Raw genomic sequence first — 17,132 nt, 5'->3', positions numbered from 1 at the left:
TCAAGAAAAATCATCAGATTTCATCACAGTAACAAAATCAGACCCGAAAAAAACCCTAGTAATCCCTGCAATCCAATCGCAAACGCGCATTCACCAAAATGTCAGCTACAAAATCAAATTGAACTAGAGGACAAACATGAATACCATCAATTCCAAAGATTGATTTAGCGAGAGGCGAATTCATAGCCGCGCGTTTGGGAAGTCGGCGCTTCCAACTTCCATGACAGGCTTCCCAGCATAGAACATCAGAGACGAAAGATGTTGCATTTGTTGCATTTGGATGAACATGTTCCGTCTTTGTCCTGTTATGATGCACAGTTTGAGTTCAAACAAACAGAGAAGGGGGAAGAAGAAGAAGAAGAAGAAGAAGAAGAAGAAGAAGACCTCTGAATCTCAAGAAGGGGGAAGATTTGAGTGACGGTAGTAGAGAGGCGGGGGAATAAAAGGCATTGTGGTAGTGGCAGTGAAACGATGCTGTTGTGTGAACGGGGTGGATGATGGAAACGACACTGTTCTCCGCTTGCGATGGAGAAGGAAAGGAAGGGAGAGTGTACGTTGGGGAGCTGCGGTGGGGAAGGAGAGGAAAAGGAGGTTGCGATGGGGAGAGAGGGGGAAGGGGTTGCGTTGGGTAGGGAGAGGGCTACGATGGGGAGGGAGATGGAGGGGGAGTCTGAGTTGGGAGGGAGGGATTAGGTTTGGGGGGTGGTTTGCCAGGTCACCAAAATACGGTGGTCATGTTAGCGTTGTGCTTGCCAGAAATTTGAGTAACAGCAAACTCGGGGGATTAGTGTGATTTTCGCTGGTGGTCCCTTTTCCATATAGATTAAGATATTTGTAGTAGGATTTGGATCGGTTTTGAGTAAAAAATTTATTCGATTTGAACATTAATTTTACTTGCGGTGTGATTTGGATTGGATGATTTTTTATAAAAAAAATTCGATCCAATCTTATTCAATTTCAAGCGGTATGGATTGGATTGGATTTGCGATTTTTTAAATTATATATATATATATAACAAGTCTTAACATTAAATTTTAAATAATAAACAATAATTTTAACAATATCTTAAAAAACCAACGATAACATAACAATAGAAATAAAATTATAAGTTAGTTAAAATATATAAATTATATTTTGAATATAAAATATTTATTAAATAATAACAATACATGAATAATATAAAGATGTATAACAAATTGAATATGTTATAAGTAAAATTATAAATATGATAATAAAAAAATAACATTATAGCATTGCGGTTTGAATTGGATTGGATTGGATATGAGAAATAGATCCAAAATCTTATCCGATCAAGCGGTTTGCATAAAATAGAATCCAAACGGTTTAATTTAAATCGGTTTGAATTTGAACCTCGCAAGATTAAGAAACCTCGTAAACCGGCCAATGAGAAACCAAAGAGACACAACATTGCAAACTTTTGGTTTCTTTCTATGTGAAGAAGCAGTAAGGGCCAGTTTGGCTAAACTTCTTAAATAAGTTCTTTTGAAAAAGGAGCTTAAAATATAAGGACTTTTATTAATAATAATTTTTAAATAAGTTATTTTGTGTTTGGAAAGTTATTATAGAAATCATTGTTTTAAAGTTGTGCATTAAATAGGAGTGATAAAATAGCTTTTGAAAATAGGAGAAGTCACATTGTTTAACTTCTTCAAAAGCTCTTAAATAACTTTTTGAAAAATTAAAAATTTATCTAAAAAATTATACCAAACACTATTAATGTAACTTTTTATAAGTCAAAAACTACAAAAAAGATAGCTTTTTGGAGTTTCCAAACGGACCTAAGTTTAATTCAGTTCTATAGCGGTCAATCATGTGTGCTTGTCTGCTGGCTTTTCCTCTTCCTTCTGCACTTTATCATATTGATGGACAATTATGATGCGGCTATGTTGTCGTTTCAATCCAGGGAGACCATGTTGTTCAACTTTTTCTGTGATGTAAGCAACATTGGAATTGTATTACGGGAAGAACTAATTAGCGAATTTTTGCGCTTGAAGCAATTGAGACTCTATAGCAAGAATGCTTGTCAAGCCTTTTAGTGATTGGCTCATTTTCTCTCATAAACCTAGGGAACCAAACATTTCTGAGCTCTCTCTTATCAAGGACAAGTATCTTTTGCGCTATAATGATTATCAGCTTGCGAAAGATCATTTTCACACTCTTGCGAAGGATAACGAATTCAAGAATCTCTGCTTCTCTCTCTACGATTGGTACAAAAGTGGTAAACAAAGCTCGTACAAGTTTTTAATAAGATGTATGACAGATCTAAAACCTTTGTGGCTTCATCAGAGCGTTGCTAAGACTGAATGTGGTGTTTTGAAGGGCCACGCTAATGCTATTGAAGAAGGATTGGTGGTGGTTGACGGTGATGGAGTGATCCTATGCCTGATGTCTCTAGCTATATCCTCTCTCAGGTCATCCTCTTCTTGGAGAGGAAACGCCATTTCCAGGAGGCCGTCGACACAGGTGCCACCACTGCGAGGGCTGGTCCGCCGCCTTTTTCAACCGGAACAGCCACATTCTATTCAATTTGCAACAGGTCAGATTTTGCATTCTGTTAAATGTCGTTAATTAATGGTAGAAATAATTAGTAAGGGTTACAGTTTTAGCTGTAATTAGTTAGTTGGTTAGAATTTCGTTTTCAATTAGACTTATTGTAGGAACCTGTGGAAGCATGTAGTGTAGGCTATAGCTATAAGCTTATTCCTTCAATGAGAAATCATTTCCCCTATTAACTCTTAAATCTTGATACATTTGATTTCCCTTTTTCATTATTATTTTGGATCCTCTAGGATACGCAAGATCTTCAGATCCCAAACTTGCTGGAATCAATAAGAGAGGTGCAAAAGCGTAAGGATGGTGGCCACCTCAATGACAATTTGTCGAGTGAAATATTTCACTATTTCTGTGGTATGGCTAGCAAAAACAAACGTGGCAGAGCCATTCTGGAGGAATTGAATAACATCAAGTTATTTAAAGGCTTGGATAAGGTTTCTTGTTAAAACTTTGGAATATGATTCATTCAGATTGGGGATTTGGATAGGGACCATCATAATAAATTCAAGACTCTCATGAAGTCCCCTGACTTCAGTCAAGTCTACCTTTCTCTATATTGGGGCGACGAACGTCTACAGTTTGCTTATGTCTCCCTAAGAAGCCGAGACGAAAAGGTCTTGAAGATAGATAAGAGTGTTGTCGTTGATGAATATGTGTTTTTAAGACGTTGTGTTAGGTGTAGTGGTTAGTGGACTGAGATCCCTGTGAACATTGATAGCTCTATACTCTCATTGATCATTTACTTCTGTTATAAGGTATGGGATTTCCATAAGATATATGGTTCCCGCTGGATCAAGGAGGGACTTGTAGTTGTGGATCATTTCAGAGGTTGGATCACAGAATTCCTCAAGAATAACATAGACATGCTCTCCGAATTGTACGAGGTTGGTTTCTTTGTTCTTGTCATGTTCCGTCTATTTCTTGTTCTTCATATTATATGCAACATAGCACGAATTTTATTTGGTATGCTTTTGGATGACCCATGATTCTAGTGATTGTTTTATGATATGTCACTTAATTAGTTAATCTGAATCCACCTAGGTTTTGAACTCGATTTATGGAAAGTTCTGAATTTTATCCATTGTAGCGTGTGTATCGTGATGTATGTGGTTCTCATTGTTAGATTGACCATCTGCTTCATTCTTGTCTTCGAGAGGAGCAAATTTCCTTTGCTAGTTAGTGTACATGCTCCAAAAGTTTTCTACTCTTTTGATATCCTCCATGTTAATTTGCAAATCAACTCAATGCTGTGACTGTGGTTGTTTAGGCTGCTGACTTTCTTGAAACCCCAAGCCTGTTGCTACTTATATTACAACTGAGGAGGTGACAGATCTGGTGATGAGGTTCCTTGACAAGGCATCGGTGTTGATTGGGAAACTATCATTTTTACGAATGCTTTCATCCCTTTTCATTAAATTCATAAAGTAAGGTTGGCCATTAAATAGGAAATTCGTTTGCTGTTGTTAATCAAAGGACTACTTGATTTGCTCGTTCACCATTTTTATGTTTACTTTCTTGGTGAACTTCAGTTTGTTTTCTATTTAAAGGTTTGTAGCAGCAATTGATGATGAATTCATTCATTGGGATATTGCTCTATCGATCCCATCTAGTGGAATTTAGATCCTCTAAATTTTGGATTTTCACTTGAGAGAGTAAAGTGTGATCTCTCACCATTGAATGGTTTCTTTCTCATATTTCTTTTGGTTCTACCTATGAAATAAATAGCGAGAGATCACATTTTACCGTCTAAAGTAAAATCCAAAATTTAGAAGATCCAAATCCCACCTAATGGGATAAGATTTTATTGTTGTTGTATGGAGCTATTGGTTATTTCTTTTCTGATTATAATGTTCTCTTTCAAAAATGAAATGCTGTTGCTCACCTGGTTTGAACTTGATAGGTGTCCACTCCCTCTAAAGATGTAAATGGTAGGTGCTTTCCTTTCCATAATCATTCAAAGTGTCATCAATGTTTGTGAGATGTATGGTGATCGTATTTAGCAAAGGTGAATGCTAAAACATAGGAGATCAATACGTTTAGTATTAAAAAGAAAGGGAATTAGCTAGTATTTGTTAAAGAATAAATTACCATATGTACCCATAAAAGATACAGACGCTGACAAATGCACTTATGTAGAAAAGAAACGACACTTGTAACCACGGAAGATGCCTTATGTATAACAAAAGTATCCAAACTCTAAAAAATTATTCAAAAATCACAAATTGTCCTTCTCTCCACCACTGCTACCATCATCCCCAAATTATTCATGGTGTGCTGTTGTACCTTACCCTCCCCCACCACCACTGCCACCGTTACCACCACCACCACCACCATGGCCAAATATGAAGAAAGTTATCATGTTTCCTAAGGTCTTGCTTGGAACAGGAGGATCCATCCTCTTGTGGAGATTCACCGCAACTGTGCTTAACAACGAGGAGTTAGGACATAACCCTAGTGCAAAAGCCGTACACTTGCAAATTAGTGCTGCCACTGCTTCAAATCTTGTCTGATGAATTGGTGCAATCGTGGCTTTGAGGGCTTCGATTTTGGAAGCTTCGAACACGAACCTCTTGTAGACCAATTTCGGGAGACCAAAGTAGGGTTTCTCTTGGTAAACCGATCGGTCTCCTTGAGAAAAAAACGAACATTCTAGTGTCCAGTAAGGACGGAGAGGGTAATGGGTGGTTCTGATCTTGGTGGTGGTTGGTGATGGCATCCCAGTCATTGACGAAGTTGATGAGAGTGAAAATGTCGCCAAGCTTGTGAGAGGCGCAGAGTGTAATTTCAATTCCTTCGCAATGGAAGCAGTTGATTTGAATGGCCATGATGGGAGCATGCTCTGAATTGTTCATATTGGTTCTGGCCAAATTGTGTGAAAATAGAGGAAACAGATTAACTTGGATTAGGTTGTTAAGAAAGTGCTTGTTGCTGCCCACCATTGCTACTGTTGTTTTGTCTCTCTCGTTCTTCATCATCTTCTTCTCCTTCTTTCGCTGCACTACACTCCTCTACTACTGTTAGGAATTCAAGGTTTCTATTGTTGTCTTTTCAAAGGAGTACCCCACCTCCACTTAGTGTTTGGAGGAAATGACGGCTAGTGTTGATGCAAAATTGAGAACTATGAGAGTTGTGAATATAATTTCATACACGCTTGTTTGAATATGAACTTTGAGAATTTTTGAACCAGCATTTGATTTTCTTCCAAGTTTTATGATTACTTTTGGTTAAGTTGTGCACCTAACTATCTTTCTAAAATACTTGAGGAAGTATTTTAGCTCTTAGCCAAATCTGTGTTCATTTTGTTTTCAAACTCTACATAATCTACTTCAACATAAAATTGTATTAAAGTAAAGCCACGTTTATGCTTTTGTTACTCTCTCGAAGGATGTTGTTGCTTAACTTTTCTTTTAGACCGTGAAGTGATTTTTTCGCAAGTTTTCGATTCTTTTATGAACAATGTATTCGGAAGTATTTTTAATCATGCTCTTGAGTTCTGTGAGCTTTGTCTTGGGTTTGAGATATTCCTTTTTGTAACAAGCGAAGCGTTAGTCTTTTTAGAATGCAGTTCGTGAACGTAAAAAGGTGGAGCGGTAAGTGTACAACGTTATGAGGAGTTGTGGGGGTTTTATTCCTTGTGAAAGAGTTTGCGGGGGTTAGACTTGTGACCAGGTATGGAGTTGTAAAGTGACTGATGAAGTTGGGAAGTTGAAGCTCTGAAGTGGGTACGCGATCTGTGAGCGAACGTTATGTCCGCTGTTTAAATACCAGCATGCTTTGTAGCCTTTTACCACATTAACTACCGCTTTGCTTTGTGAATGCCTATCTTGATTTGCACCCTATTTTGTTCCTTCAAATTTTTGTAGAGACTTGAAACTATATAACCTTTTTGCATCGAGCCTATCTTGTATCTTCTGCCTTACACCATACTTTACAAATATATTTAATTCTTATGGTAGTTCCGTATTTGAATACTTATATATATATTGCCAAGGTTCATTACTCTTCTAAAAAGTATTTAAGAGTAAAGTACTAAGACTATGTATTATCTTATGTATTACTTTAATTTTTGAGGATGAAAATTTTTATAAGTGGAGTAGGATGTCAGACCCCGAATTTTCAGAAACTAAATATTGTTATTTAATGATTTATTTTATTTACTCGAGAATATAATTTCCAGGAATTTATATATTAATTGAGTATTTTCTTATTATTGATTTAAAACTTTAGTGATTGAAAAATAATGAGAGTTTTATCTGCTTTAGTTTGAATAATTAGATTTTGAATTTTATTTTATGATTTAAAGGAAATTAATTTAATTATCTCCAGTTATTGAGTTAGAGTATCTATTTGAAAATAAATTTGTAAATTAATGATTAAATAGTATTTTTATAGATATTATTGTTGGATTAAAAATTTGGTTTTCAATTACCCTATTACCCTAATTTTACTAAAATTACTATATTACCCCTAACCCTTATTTTGCTATACCCATCCCCCTTCCAATCTAACATTCCTCCACGCTGCGCAGCCCCAACCCCCCATCTTCACTATCTTCGCTACGCAGCCCTAGCCTCTTCTTCACCCTCTTCCCTGTGCAGCACACACCCACGGATTGTGGAAGGAAAGCTTGGCACCGTCGAACAGAGAAGGAAGGGAGAGGGAAGAGTTGCTCGCACCGTCACCACGCTGCTGCTGCGACCTAACCGCGTTGCCGCTGACCCGTGAAGCTACCGCCAGAACCGCGCGAGGAGCGTCATCGTCCTGTGGAGCCGTGTCGTCGCCATTCAGCCCACTGTCGGAGCAGAGACGTGCGAGGGAGGAAGACACCGCCAGCCGCCAATCTGGTCTGAGGGAGAGGGAATGCCTCTGCTGCCAGCTTTGGGGTGTCATTCAAGCCGCTGCCCAGCCACCGTCAAGCATAGTCTGCCGTCAGAAAAGGGTTCAAGCCTCTGCTAATGGAGCTAGCCGGGACTATTCCAAGGTTTTGCCGCTCATTCCGATCCTGCTCTATTTTGGTTAATGCCGTTGTCATTATTCTGGCTACTTCTGCCGTCGCCGGAAAAACACTGCCGTCGAAAACAGCCGCGGAGTCCTCTGTGTTAGTAAGCTCTAACCTTGCTTCAGCTTCTTTATCTGTTAAGTTTTCCATTACCATGAGAGTTGTTGCTAAGGCTGGTTGTGCTAGGAGTTTATCGCGTGTTGTCGTCGTTCTGGTCACCGGCTGTGGCGTTGGTGTTGTCGGAACCGCCACTGGTGCTGCCGTTACTTGGTTCCCTCGAGTATGGTAAGCATTTTTGTTTTGAAGAGTCCTTTAATCGCTGCTCTGTTATCATACGCTGAAGTTTTACGGCGTTAATTGCTATAAGATTGAGTTTTGGTTGTTGTATGTCGCGATTAGAGTTGCTATGGTTACTGCGAAAGTGGCTTGGAGCTGAGGTTGCGGTTGTCGGTGATTTCGGGTTGAGATAGAAGGTTCCTGTGACGCGTTTGGGTTATGGTTTTGCGTATTGAGGTAGGGGCTTTTCTAAAGAGCTATTTTATATTTGGAATTGTTATAAATGGATACTGGTGTGAGAATTATATACTTTTAGTGATTGTACCAGGCTTATGTATTGTTTGCTTGCTTCAAACCGACAATCTCCATGGGATCGACCCTTACTCACGTAAGGTTTATTACTTGGACGACCCAGTGCACTTGCTGGTTAATTGTATCGAAGTTGTGAATGAAAAACAATTTATTAAGACGTGCGTACAGAGTTTTTGGCGCCGTTGCCTGAGATCACAATTTCGTGCACCAGTACTTTGGATGAATATGATTATATGTTTTGATTAGATTATTGTTTGGTTTTGATAAATCAATTGTTGCTGAACTGTTTCTTTAAAGTTTTGGAATTGAGTTTAATCGGTTGATAATGATTTGATTTTTGAAACGGTTTTCTTGAGATATGAAAATGACATAACTGTTGGATTTAGCTTGCTTTTGAACTGGTTTTGGATTTTGGACCGTTGAAAAGGATTGTGGATTTGTTTGGTTGGGACCCGAAAAGGGTGGCAGAGTCCAAGATTTAAGGGAGGTGCTGCCGAAATTTCTAAAGAATCTGAGTCTTTGTTTGAAATGTTATTTGAAGAATTATGGATTTAAGGCCTTTACTATCTTACTTGGGGAATTGTTAATTTGAGACTTTTATTATCTTTACCTGAAGTAATTGCGGAAGTGCTGAAATTATGTTTCGAAAAGAATTATTGAAAAGAGAATTATGACTTAGCCTTGTTTCCTACAGAAAAATATTATGTTTTTGGGTGCAAGTCATTAGAAAGAGGTTTATGCTGAGGGCTGTTTTAAAGATAAAAAGAGTTTATGTTCTTCTTTAATTTGATTAAAAGGTTTTACTCGAAGGAGTTTCAATGACTTTGAAACAACTTGAAAGTTTATTGATAAGTCTAATTTTTACAATGTTTTAGGAAAAAGTTTAAAGCACTCTTTGAATTCTTAGTTTTCAAGACTAAACAATCTTTGAGCAGTTTGAAACACTTTAGATTTAATCATGGAAATGGAATTGGTTTTGGTTAAGTAAAAGAAATGGTCTTAAAAATGTGTTCAGAGTAATTGACTACATGACTCGGTTTGACTTAGATTCTACTTCTATTATTCAAATAAGGAATCCAAAGTTTTAAAGATTTTAAACGAATTTGATGAAATGAATTATGTTATTCTCCCCTAAAGACTTGAGACTCTGTCGAGGAACTTTTGTTATAAAATCCCATTGTTGGATGGATGATTTTGAATATTTTGAAAGAGATCTTTAATTTGTCATGGTTTTGGAAGTTTTGGAAAGAGGATGCCGAGGGTGGCTTTGTTTTAAAAAGGGAACCTACTTTGAGTAAAGGTGGCTTATGAGTCTGAGATGATTTGAGGAATGTGAACTTTAAAGTCAAGGCTGAAAAGAATTGATTTTTGATTTCAAAGTGAAGTGAATTGAGAAAAAGTGATTTATGGCTTGAATAATGATTTTATGGATTTGATGATGTTGGATGGTGGAAGTGCTATTTTGTTATGAGCTGGAATGGCTGTGTATGATAATGAATTATGGCTGATTGTGGAATATGTTATGAGCCGGATGGCTGACTATGAATCATGAATTTAAGTCGGATGGCTGAGATGAATGTTGATTTATGGCTGAGAATAAATGCATACATGCTGAGTTACTGATATTGTGATTGTTGCACTTCCAATTATCTGAGATACGAGTTTCCCTGGGTAGAAGCAGTGGCTAGCCACCACGTGATCCAGGTTGAGACTCGATACTCTGCTGACCCTATGTCGTAAGTGTGGCCAGACACTGTGAAAGTTCTAGATGAGCTCGCCCCCGTGAATATACACCAGTGAGGGTGTTGGATGTGAATTATGATTATGATTGTGAGCAACTCGAGTTGGGGATGCACGACAGAGGGACAGTCCAATGGTTAGCTACCAGGACTTGTCGGGTTGGCTTTATAACCGACAGATGATATCATCAGCCACTAGGACAGGCATTCATCATATGCATCTATGTGATATTGTGTGGGTGTGCATATTGTACTTGGTTTGCCTTTGTGATTACTTGTGATTAACTGCTAATTGTTCTACTTGCAGTAACTGTTTGTTTGTGCTTGAACTTTCCTATTTGTGTTTGCGACTGAGACTCTGTTGGACTATGGTGATTGGTTGTTGTTTGGGTTGTTTGGGCCTAGAGGCGTGGTTGATCATGAGGTGGGCCAAAAGCCATGTCTGGTTGATGTTTCTGGTTTGGAAAAGTATGAAGAACTATTCTGGTTCAGCATAGATAAACCTTTTGAAAGGCTTTTGAATTTTTAAGAAATGAACCGTTTCCTCTTTCAGAAAAGATTTCAGATACTTTTTATAGTAGACCTTTGTTTTTTGAAAAAATACATAAAGCGGTTATTAATCACTGTAACGATTTTATCTTGCGTATCCTATTATAGTAATTCTGCAACCTATAGTGAGAACCCTTTCGTGGATGATGTTCTCACTCCCCTACAGGTCTTTTCTTTTTCAGGTTACAGACGATGAAGTTCGAAAGAGCTTAATTCTTTTCTGTTAGACGATATTTCTGTATTGTTTTAGTATTTATATTTCCCTCACCTTTAGCTTTGCAAGTTTTGTAAGAGGGATAGGATTTTGATATGAGATATTTGTAAATTAATATGTATGTATACGTATATGTATATATATATATATATATATATATATATATATATATATGAAATTTTTGTGAGTATTGTAATTTATATTGTAAGTATGAATGTATGTTTATTAAAGATTCTGTTAAAGTTTTAAACAGGCTCATATTTTAGTATTTAAATATTACAAGAATCGTCGTAATACCCGAGCTATTAGAGTGTCGTGGCCGGAAGCGTGACATTTTGATAGTTAGAGTGTTACATCATGGTATCAGAGCGGTCTTTTCTATAGAGCCTGATGAATGGACCGACTATGCTTCAATTGCATACTCTGAGCGTTTGTCATGTAATAGGTCTTGTTCAGATAACAAGAATTAGAGATTTATGCACAAGACGGTCTATTGATTAATGCCATTAGCTTTGCATTGCATAATTCCTGATATTAAGTTTGGCCGGCTTAATACTAGTGAATTATGTATGTGAAAGTACTAATGGATTATCATAGATGATATACGAGTTTTTGGGTAAAGTGAATCGCGGGTTTTGGGAACTTTAGAAACTATTTCTCGAGGTTATTCAGTTATGTGTCTTGAATTCTGTTCAAGTCACTTGTTCTTTCATAGCCTAACTTGAAGTTCTTATTTGCTAATCCTTTTGAAAAGTAGTTTGATTTTTTCAACCCTATTCCTCTATTCATATGCATCCTTGTTTGATCCTAATTGCATATGCCTGTTTGAAATCCTTAATGTATCTGTCTTTCTCTGTTTAAACCCTTCTTCTGGATTCATGTATTTTTCTATATGATTTTGATCTTATTTTGATGCCGCATGCTTTTTTTAAGTTCTTATTCCGGGTCTCTTTTTGAAGAAATTATGATTCATAATTTTCTCTTATTCGGCTATATTTATAATCAATTTTTGAATTTTTATAAAGTCACTTTTGGTTCAATATACACTCATCTACATAAAACTTTGAAAATTTCTTATGCAATTTAAAAAACTATTTATTTCTAGTACCTCACCTGATCTTCTACTCGTTTAAAGAATTATACTTACTCTAAATACAATTTGATTTTTCAAATAACCTTACTACAGTTCCTATGCATATCTTTATTTGATTATGTGCTTAGGTATTTTTCAAAATTTTAGAAAGAAAGGATTTTCGTCTTTATTCCGGTTGATCTTCGTTTGACAATTTTCGCCTAATTCATTTTTAATCGAATTTAATTTAGCATGATACATTTGCTTATGCAATTGTTGTTCTTTTGAAAATATTGGGCTCATATCTTTCCTTTCTAGCATGGACTAATTCCTTAAGTCTTTGTTTCTATGGATGTCATACTTGACTTTGTTTTTAACTAATTTTTTACATCTTGTGAACATTACCATTGATCTTGGTATCCCCTCTCTTGTGAATATCCTTCTTATGTGAGTCAGCTTGATTCATTTTAAATTAGTGCATCGTTTATCCTCTCATTGTCTCTATCAGAGTTCTTAGTCAAAGATTTATTCTTGAGAAATTACTAGCGATTGAGTTGTCTTTTCCTATGACTTTTGGTATTCTTTTGGAACAGTTGAAAGTTTGTTTGATGTCTCATGCCTAGTGGACCTTGTTTGAACTCCCTTGATTTAAGATCCTTTCTTGTATGGCTTGACTCCTTTTTAACTACATCCTAAACTTCTTGAATGTCCTTCTGAGATGGTGATTTCAAGTATACTTTTGGAGTCTTGTTTTGAACTTTTTAAAGAAGTTTTGAATTCTCTTTGAAGAAAATTCCAAACTAAATTTTTCTGTTGCTTGATTGTAATTGAAACCATCCTTCAATTTTTGACAAAGTTGTTTTGAAGTTGGCATGCACCATTTTAAATGAAGTTTTAGAAAGTTTCCATATTTATCGGAAGTCTGTCTGTTTGCAACGCACCACTTATGTCCTTTACTAACTTATAAACAAATTTTTACCTCGAATTTTCTTTTCTAAATAGAGTTTAATTTCTTCTTCCGTCTTTTCAATAATTTCATACACGCTTGTTTGAATATGAACTTTGAGAATTTTTGAACTAGCATTTGATTTTCTTCCCAGTTTTATGATTACTTTTGGTTAAGTTGTGCACCTAACTATCTTTCTAAAATACTTGAGGAAGTATTTTAGCTCTTGGCCAAACCTGTGTTCATTTGTTTTAAAACTCTACGTAATCTACTTCAACATAAAATTGTATTAAAGTAAAGCCACGTTTATGCTTTTGTTACTCTCTCGAAGGATGTTGTTGCTTAACTTTTCTTTTAGACCGTGAAGTGATTTTTCCGCAAGTTTTCAATTCTTTTATGAACAATGTATTCGGAAGTATTTTTAATTGTGCTCTTGAGTTCTGTGAGCTTTGTCTTGGGTTTGAGATATTCCTTTTTGTAAACCCTATACTTCTTGGCTCAACTTGATTTTTGTTCAAACTACTACACTACCTTCTCTTTTATCGTTCTTATCATACTTCTTTGATTCGGGGTTATTTTGAGATTTTTAAAGTGTATTTTCTTCCCAGCACTCTTCATTTCTTGTACACCCTTGATTGCTTGTGATCCAACAATCCTTTCAAGTTCTTGCGAGTTTAGTCCTTATCGCTTGTCCTTCTCTAAGGTTTAGTACTCTTCTGAATACACTCGAGGATTGCCTTAGAGTCACGCATGACCGTTAGGCGTAACAAGTGAAGCGGTAGTCTCTTTAGAATGCAGTTCGTGAACTTGAAAAGGTGGAGTGGTAAGTATACAACGTTATGAGGAGTTGTGGGGGTTTTATTCCTTGTGAAAGAGTTTGCGGTGTTACACTTGTGACCAGGTATGGAGTTGTAAAGTGACTGATGAAATTGGGAAGTTGAAGCTCTGAAGCGGGTACGAGATCTGTGAGCGAACGTTATGTCCGCTGTTTAAATACCAGCATGCTTTGTAGCCTTTTACCACATTAACTACCACTTTGCTTTGTGAATGCCTATCTTGATTTGCACCCTATTTTGTCCCTTCAAATTTTTGTAGAGACTTGAAACTATATAACCTTTTTGCATCGAGCCTATCTTGTATCTTCTGACTTACACCATACTTTACAAATATCTTTAATTCTTATGGTAGTTCGGTATTTGAATACTTTATATTGCCAAGGTTCATTACTCTTCTAAAAAGTATTTAAGAGTAAAGTACTAAGACTATGTATTATCTTATGTATTACTTTAATTTTAAGGACGAAAATTTTTATAAGTGTGGTAGGATGTAAGACCCCGAATTTTCAAAAACTAAATATTGTTATTTAATGATTTATTTTATTTACTCGAGAATATAATTTTCAGAAATTTATATATTAATTGAGTATTTCTTATTATTGATTTAAAACTTTAGTGATTGAAAAATAATGAGAGTTTTATCCGCTTTAGTTTGAATAATTAGATTTTAAATTTTATTTTATGATTTAAAGGAAATTAATTTAATTATCTCCAGTTATTGAGTTAGAGTATCTATTTGAAAATAAATTTGTAAATTAATGATTAAATGGTATTTTTATAGATATAATTTGTTGGATTAAAAATTTGGTTTTCCATATTACCCTAATTTTGCCATACCCATCCCCCTTTGAATCTTCCAACACGCTGCGCAGCCCCAACCCCCCCCCCTCTTCACTATCTTCACTGCGCAGCCCTAGCCTCTTCTTCACCCTCTTTCCTGCGCAGCACACACCCACGGATATTGGAAGGAAAGCTTGGCACCGTCGAACAGAGACGGAAGGGAGAGGGAAGAGTTGCTCGCGCCGTCACCACGCTGCTGCTGCGACCTAACCGCATCGCCGCTGACCCGTGAAGTTGCTGCCAAAACCATGCGAGGAGCGTTGGCATCCTGTGGAGTCATGTCGTCGCCGTTTAGCCCACTTCCGGAGCAGAGACGCGCAAGGGAGGAAGATGCCGCCAGGAGCTTCACGCCGCTGCCGCTGTCTGTGCCGTCTTTGTCGTCGCCAACCTACTGCCAGCTTTGGGGTGTCGTTCAAGCCGCTGCATAGCCACTGTTAAGCTAAGTCCGCCGTCAGAAAAGGGTTCAAGCCGCCGCTAATGGAGCTAGCCGGGACTGTTCCAGGGTTTTGCCACTCATTCCGATCATGCTCTGTTTTGGTTAATGCCGTTGTCGTTGTTCTTGCTACTTCTGCTGTCGCCGGAAAAACACTGCCGCCGCCTCTGTCGCCGAAAACAGCCGCTGAGTCCTCTATGTTAGTAAGCTCTAACCCTGCTTCAGCTTCTTTATCTGTTAAGTTTTCCATTGCCATGAGAGTTGTTGCTAAGGCTGGTTGTGCTAGGAGTTTATCGCGTGTTGCCGTCGTTCTGGTTACCGGCTGTGGCGTTGGTGTTGCCGGAACCGCCACTGGTGCTGCCGCTTCTTGGTTTCCTCGAGTACGGTAACCGTTTTTGGTTTGAAGAGACCTTTAATCGCTGCTCTGTTATCATATGCTGAAGTTTTGTGGCGTTAATTACTATAAGAAATAGTTTTAGTTGTTGTATGTCACAATTAGAGTTGCTGTGGTTACTGCAAAAGTGGCTTGGAGCTGAGGTTGCGGTTGTCGGTGATTTCGGGTTGAGAGAGAAGGTTCCTATGACGCGTTTGGGTTATGGTTTTGCGTATTAAGGTAGGGGCATTTCTAAGGAGCTATTTTATATCTAGAATTGTTATAAATCTGGTGTGAGAATCATATACTTTTAGTGATTGTACCAGTCTTATGTATTGTTTGGCTACTTTGGATGAATACGATTATATGTTTTGACTAGATTATTGTTTGGTTTTGATTAATAAATTGTTGCTGAACTGTTTCTTTTAAGTTTTGGAAATAAGTTTAATCGGTTGATAATGATTTAATTTTTGAAACGGTTTTCTTGAGATATGAAAATGAGATAACTATTGGATTTAGCTTGCTTTTAAACTGGTTTTGGATTTTGGACCGTTGAAAAAGATTGTGGATTGATTTGGTTGGGACCCGAAAAGGGTGGCAGAGTCCAAGTTTTAGGGGAGATGCTGCCGAAATTTCTAGAGAATCCGAGTCTTTGTTTGAAATGTTATTTGAAGAATTATGGATTTAAGGCCTTTACTATATTACTTGGGGAATTGTTAATTTGAGACTTTTATTATCTTTACCTGAAGTAATTGCGGAAGTGCTGAAATTATGTTTTAAAAAGAATTATTGAAAAGAGAATTATGACTTAGCCTTGTTTCCTACAAAAAAATATTATGGTTTTGGGTGGAAGTCATTAGGAAGAGGTTTATACTTGAGGGTTGTTTTAAAGATAAAAAGGGTTTATGTTCTTCTTTAATTTGATTAAAAGGTTTTACTCGAAGGAGTTTCAATGACTTTGAAACAACTTGAAAGTTTATTGATAAGTCTAATTTTTCCAATGTTTTAGGGAAAAGTTTAAAGCACTGTTTAAATTTTGAGTTTTCAAGACTAAACAATCTTTGAGAAATTTGAAACACTTTAGATTTAATCATGGAATTGGAATTGGTTTTGGTTAAGTAAAAGAAATGGTCTTAAAAATGTGTTCAGAGTAATTGACTACATGATTCGGTTTGACTTAGATCCTATTTATATTACTCAAATCAGGAATCCAAAGTTTTAAAGATTTTAAACGAATTTGATGAAATGAATTATGTTATTCTCCCCTAAAGACTTGAGACTTTGCTGAGGAACTTTTGTTATAAAATTCCGTTGTTGGATGGATGATTTTGAATATTTCGAAAGAGATCTTTAATTTGTCATGATTTTGGAAGTTTTGGAAAGAGGATGCCGAGGGTGGCTTTGTTTTAAAAAGGGAACCTACTTTGAGTAAAGGTGGCTTATGAGTCTGAGATGATTTGAGGAATGTGAACTTTAAAGTCAAGGCTGAAAAGAATTGATTTTTGATTTCAAAGTGAAGTGAATTGAGAAAAAGTGATTTATGGCTTGAATAATGATTTTATGGATTTGATGATGTTGGATGGTGGAAGTGCTATTTTGTTATGAGCTGGAATGGCTGTGTATGATAATGAATTATGGCTGATTGTGGAATATGTTATGAGCTGGATGGCTGACTATGAATCATGAATTTAAGTCGGATGGCTGAGATGAATGTTGATTTATGGCTAAGAATAAATGCATACATGCTGAGTTACTGATATTGTGATTGTTGCACTTCCAATTATCTGAGATACGAGTTTTCCTGGGTAGAAGCAGTGGCTAGCCACCACGTGCTCCAGGTTGAGACTCGATACTCTGCTGACCCTATGTCGTAAGTGTGGCCAGACACTGTGAAAGTTCTGGATGAGCTCGCCCCCGTGAATATACACCAGTGAGGGTGTTGGATGTGAATTATGATTATGATTGTGGA

The 17,132-nt window shown here is 36.8% G+C and overlaps 3 protein-coding genes across 6 annotated transcripts; 2 read left to right on the top strand and 1 right to left on the bottom strand.

Moving 5' to 3' along the window:
* LOC107621934 lies at positions 1,791–4,142 on the top strand. The gene is made up of 3 exons (XM_016323900.2): positions 1,791–2,557; positions 2,811–3,458; positions 3,842–4,142. The coding sequence occupies exons 1-2, from the start codon at positions 2,038–2,040 to the stop codon at positions 2,870–2,872; spliced, it is 582 nt and encodes a 193-aa protein (XP_016179386.1). The 5' UTR covers positions 1,791–2,037; the 3' UTR covers positions 2,873–3,458; positions 3,842–4,142.
* On the bottom strand, positions 4,859–5,410 carry LOC107620467. Its single transcript, XM_016322622.1, has one exon. The coding sequence runs from the start codon at positions 5,408–5,410 to the stop codon at positions 4,859–4,861; it is 552 nt and encodes a 183-aa protein (XP_016178108.1).
* LOC110267484 lies at positions 7,083–10,813 on the top strand. 4 transcript variants are annotated; one of them, XR_002355198.1, is made up of 3 exons: positions 7,083–7,853; positions 7,973–8,086; positions 10,616–10,813. XR_002355198.1 is itself a non-coding variant. In XM_021113117.1 (2 exons), the coding sequence occupies exons 1-2, from the start codon at positions 7,530–7,532 to the stop codon at positions 8,036–8,038; spliced, it is 390 nt and encodes a 129-aa protein (XP_020968776.1). In that variant the 5' UTR covers positions 7,083–7,529; the 3' UTR covers positions 8,039–8,087. The 4 variants fall into 4 exon arrangements, 2 of the variants coding, with proteins under 2 accessions (XP_020968776.1, XP_020968777.1); XR_002355197.1 differs by having other exon boundaries at positions 10,632–10,809; XM_021113117.1 differs by lacking the exon at positions 10,616–10,813 and having other exon boundaries at positions 7,973–8,087.

Source organism: Arachis ipaensis, chromosome B10 (genome assembly GCF_000816755.2).
Source record: "Arachis ipaensis cultivar K30076 chromosome B10, Araip1.1, whole genome shotgun sequence".
In the NCBI taxonomy this organism is placed as follows: Eukaryota; Viridiplantae; Streptophyta; class Magnoliopsida; order Fabales; family Fabaceae; genus Arachis; species Arachis ipaensis.
This window is presented reverse-complemented; position numbering and strand designations above follow the sequence as displayed.

Coding starts and splice junctions, on each gene's coding strand:
- LOC107620467 (XM_016322622.1), bottom strand. CDS start 5,410: ATGCTCCCATCATGGCCATTCAAATCAACTGCTTCCATTGCGAAGGAA.
- LOC107621934 (XM_016323900.2), top strand. CDS start 2,038: ATGCTTGTCAAGCCTTTTAGTGATTGGCTCATTTTCTCTCATAAACCT. Junction 2,558..2,810: donor TTCTATTCAATTTGCAACAG/GTCAGATTTTGC, acceptor TGGATCCTCTAG/GATACGCAAGATCTTCAGAT.
- LOC110267484 (XM_021113117.1), top strand. CDS start 7,530: ATGGAGCTAGCCGGGACTATTCCAAGGTTTTGCCGCTCATTCCGATCC. Junction 7,854..7,972: donor CCGTTACTTGGTTCCCTCGA/GTATGGTAAGCA, acceptor TGTCGCGATTAG/AGTTGCTATGGTTACTGCGA.